Source organism: Adiantum capillus-veneris, chromosome 8 (assembly GCF_014529385.1).
Source record: "Adiantum capillus-veneris isolate H3 chromosome 8, ASM1452938v2, whole genome shotgun sequence".
Lineage (NCBI taxonomy): Eukaryota > Viridiplantae > Streptophyta > Polypodiopsida > Polypodiales > Pteridaceae > Adiantum > Adiantum capillus-veneris.
The window spans coordinates 89701944-89705296 of NC_140938.1; the positions used below are offsets into that span (position 1 = coordinate 89701944).

Consider the following 3353-nt stretch of genomic DNA (forward strand, 5'->3'; position numbering starts at 1 on the left):
ATTGAGCATTAATTGAAGGGGGGTTGAAGAGAGGAACGGTGAATTGTTGAGTGGGATCTCCAGGGAAACTAAACCTAGGCAACACAAAAATCAAGGCGGTCTGGAGAATTTGGCACAGTACGTGACCTAGGATTTGAACCCACAACCTCACTCGTGGTCATGGGATTCATGGGCTTAACCACCTCACCTGCGCATATGTGTGTACCCACAATTGTTTTTATGAGATTATACTATGAGTTAACATGCACTGTCCGAGTTTTGGGGGTTTAATTCGTGTCCAGTTTTAGTTTTTGACATGATACGTGTGGCTGCGATTGGCTTGATTATTGTGCGTGGATTTCAGAGCCGTGGATCCCTTTACCCCCTTCAATTAATGCTCCGTGTTACATAGTCTTGAGGCCTTAGGGTACATTGTAAAAGAGGTGTTGAAGTAACTGATGTGACTTAGCAAGTCTCATGCACACGCATACGTGTAATGCGTTTGTTTTGCAACTGTTTCTCTTAATAGAGCTGTGTCCCACGGAGGATGTGAAACACATAGGGAGCATCGAAGCACTGCAACAACATGGGTCTCTCAACAAAGACAAAGGTTTGGAGTGCATGTTCCTTGCATTCTAGGTGCAACAAGGTTTTGCAAAAATGCTGAATTTTATAGGGCATGGACTCTTTTTGGCAAAAACTAGTACGGTCAAGCATGACTTTCATTCTCATCGTGAAAAATTTACATCAAGCGCACTCGGATAACGCAATCCTATGCTTGTCTTTAAAAGTGCATAGCGAGCATGCTCCGCGACGTTGCATGTGTTTCACAAGAACTTAATTTTGGACAAATTCTCACAATAATTCCCACATTGTGACTTTACCTCAACATCATGAGCTTCTGTGAGGGAGGCACCACATACCTAGCTAGGTACGATAGGGGGCAGGGGACCGCCGGCCTGATGGGGCCTGCGGTCCCCTGCCCCCAATCGTACCTAGCTAGGTATGTGGTGCCTCTCGAGCAGAAGCTCATGATGTTATGCATTGTATGAAAAACACTAAAAAAGACTCTTTTCCTACATGAGAAAATTTCTAAATCTTATTTTGTGAGACGCAGCTCTTGGTTAGTGGAAGGGAGAGGGCGTATGTCAAAATAGATAGTTGCTCAATGTTAGTGGAGGTCAATGATATACGTGTCTAAGATGAACCCATTTGAAAGGGTCTCAAAATTAGTAGGGAAAATAATCGTTTAGTAGTTGACATTCCAAGCTGGGGTAGGGAGTACGCTACTAACCCTTCTCCCCCCTACTACCCCTTCTCCCCCCCCCCTCTCTCTCTCTCTCTCTCTCTCTCTCGTTCACTCTCTCACGCACGCGCACACAGGATTTGGCATTAGAGGAGCAGAGTGAATGCGCCAAATGGAGAAGTCCAATTGTCTGCTTCTGCTGGTTAGCTTTCTTATACCACTAATGAATCAAGCTCTGCTAATCCCTGCGTGTGCAGCGATACGGATTAAAGGGAGAGAAGCCCTAGACATGGCGCCGCCCACATATTCCCCAAATCAAGCACCCACATCGCCTGCAGATAATACAGGCGCCGCCGATCAATCTGACGCCCAAGAAACTCTGATCAGACGGGGCTATCGAAACATCACCATTGTGTATGTCGCAGGGATAGTCGTCTGCTTGTCCATTTTTGCCCTCACCTACTACATCGCCTACAAGACCATCTTTCTGAGGAGCGCTGCAGCAACCAATCCGAGGCGGGTTCGCGACGCGGAGCTTCTAGAGAACGACAGCAGCGGTGAACGAAGTGGCGGGACCGATGCATTGCGCATTGCGAGCCTGCAGGTTCTGAGATATGCAGGCTCTTTTCGGAAGGTCGCCATTAAAGATGCAGGTAGCTCTAACGGCGATGGCGCTGATGAAGAGGGCGATCGACAGCCTTCTAATAGCAGTAAGCTGCAATTAGCTACAGGTAAGGGGACAATGTCTGCGAGGGAGTGCTCCATTTGCTTGAGCGAGTTCGTCGATGGCGAGGACGTGAAGCTGCTGCCGGTTTGCAGCCACTGCTTCCATGTCAAATGCATCGATATGTGGCTCTTTTCTCACACCACTTGCCCCATCTGCCGGCTTGGCATACAATAGACCTCCCATTAAAATCAAGTCAAGGGCCAATGCCACTTTGTGTACACATCCCCTTCACCAATTTTATTGTAATCTATAAGGTCTTGGGGTGGTAGCCTTGCGGTAACATTGTTTCCCGCCCTCGTGGTAAAATGTGGTAAAGCGGCTCTGCAGCTTTGGACAGAGCCGCTTTGGCACGGTGCATTAACACCGCACTCTCGAGAGAAGAAAATATTCTAGGTGAGACACAACAAACATACAAATGTGACTCCCCTCTTGTATAATCATTTCTAATTTTGTACTTTGGTTTTTACGTTTACATTAATTCATATATTCTTTGGATTGCAAGTTGTCTTACATCTTTTTTGGCTTCACTAAGACTTTGAAATTTCAATTCTATCTCAATAAATTGTATACTTTGCAAGTATTCAATGCTATTCCAAGAAATTTATAAGTGGTACCGAAATATGATTGCCATTGATTAGACCATAAGAGATACTTCAAAAGGTTTTGTTTTTATCCTCTCTCTTACCTTGGCTGGTGTGATGATTCTTATATTTATACCTTCTAAAGTTAAATACAAAGGTTTTTGGCCTCTTAGCCCCCCCCCCCCCCCCCCCCCCCCCCCCCCCGCCCAAAACCACCCCCACACACACACACACGTAGAGGAGGTAGCTGTAAAAGAGGGAGGGATGGTATTGATGTGACCTACTTTGTGTCACGCACACGTGCAAGTGGCTAGGGGTTAAGACCTCTGTTTTGTAGCTGCAGTTAGTGGAGAGGGAAGGGGTAATTTTTACAAATACCCTCCCTTCGTGTGGGGGTACCCTCTCAAGAGGCCTTATAGGAGAACACACAAAGGCGTATAAATATTATATTATTGTTCTTCTCCTTGAAAAAATGTCCCAAATCCCCAATGTAGTTAATGGTCTCCCCCATATGTTGACTATGCCATGGCTCATGGAGTCCTCCCTCTACATTGCACGATGGTGGGAGCCATGGAGGTGAAAGCACCTCCGGACCTCTTCTCCTTGCTATGTCGTGACTAATCAATCACGGGACACTTACGTAGTCTCATAAGGCCATACCTCTCTAGCATCAATACCTCTGTGTTCTATTCTCCATATGCATGAGTTTTTCACACCCGCCAATCTGAGAGAGAGAGAGAGAGAGAGAGAGAGAGGATACCTAAGTCACTTTGCAAGATGGCTTCAAGACTGTTAGGGGTTCGCAGCCCTAACATGTAGT

The 3353-nt window shown here is 46.3% G+C and overlaps 1 protein-coding gene across 1 annotated transcript; it reads left to right on the plus strand.

Annotated features, from left to right (window-relative positions):
- The first annotated feature begins 1312 nt into the window (after window positions 1–1312).
- On the plus strand, window positions 1313–2447 carry LOC147452537 (RING-H2 finger protein ATL16-like). The gene has a single exon (XM_086518962.1). The coding sequence runs from the start codon at window positions 1389–1391 to the stop codon at window positions 2124–2126; it is 738 nt and encodes a 245-aa protein (XP_086375088.1). The 5' UTR covers window positions 1313–1388; the 3' UTR covers window positions 2127–2447.
- The last annotated feature ends 906 nt before the right edge of the window (window positions 2448–3353 follow it).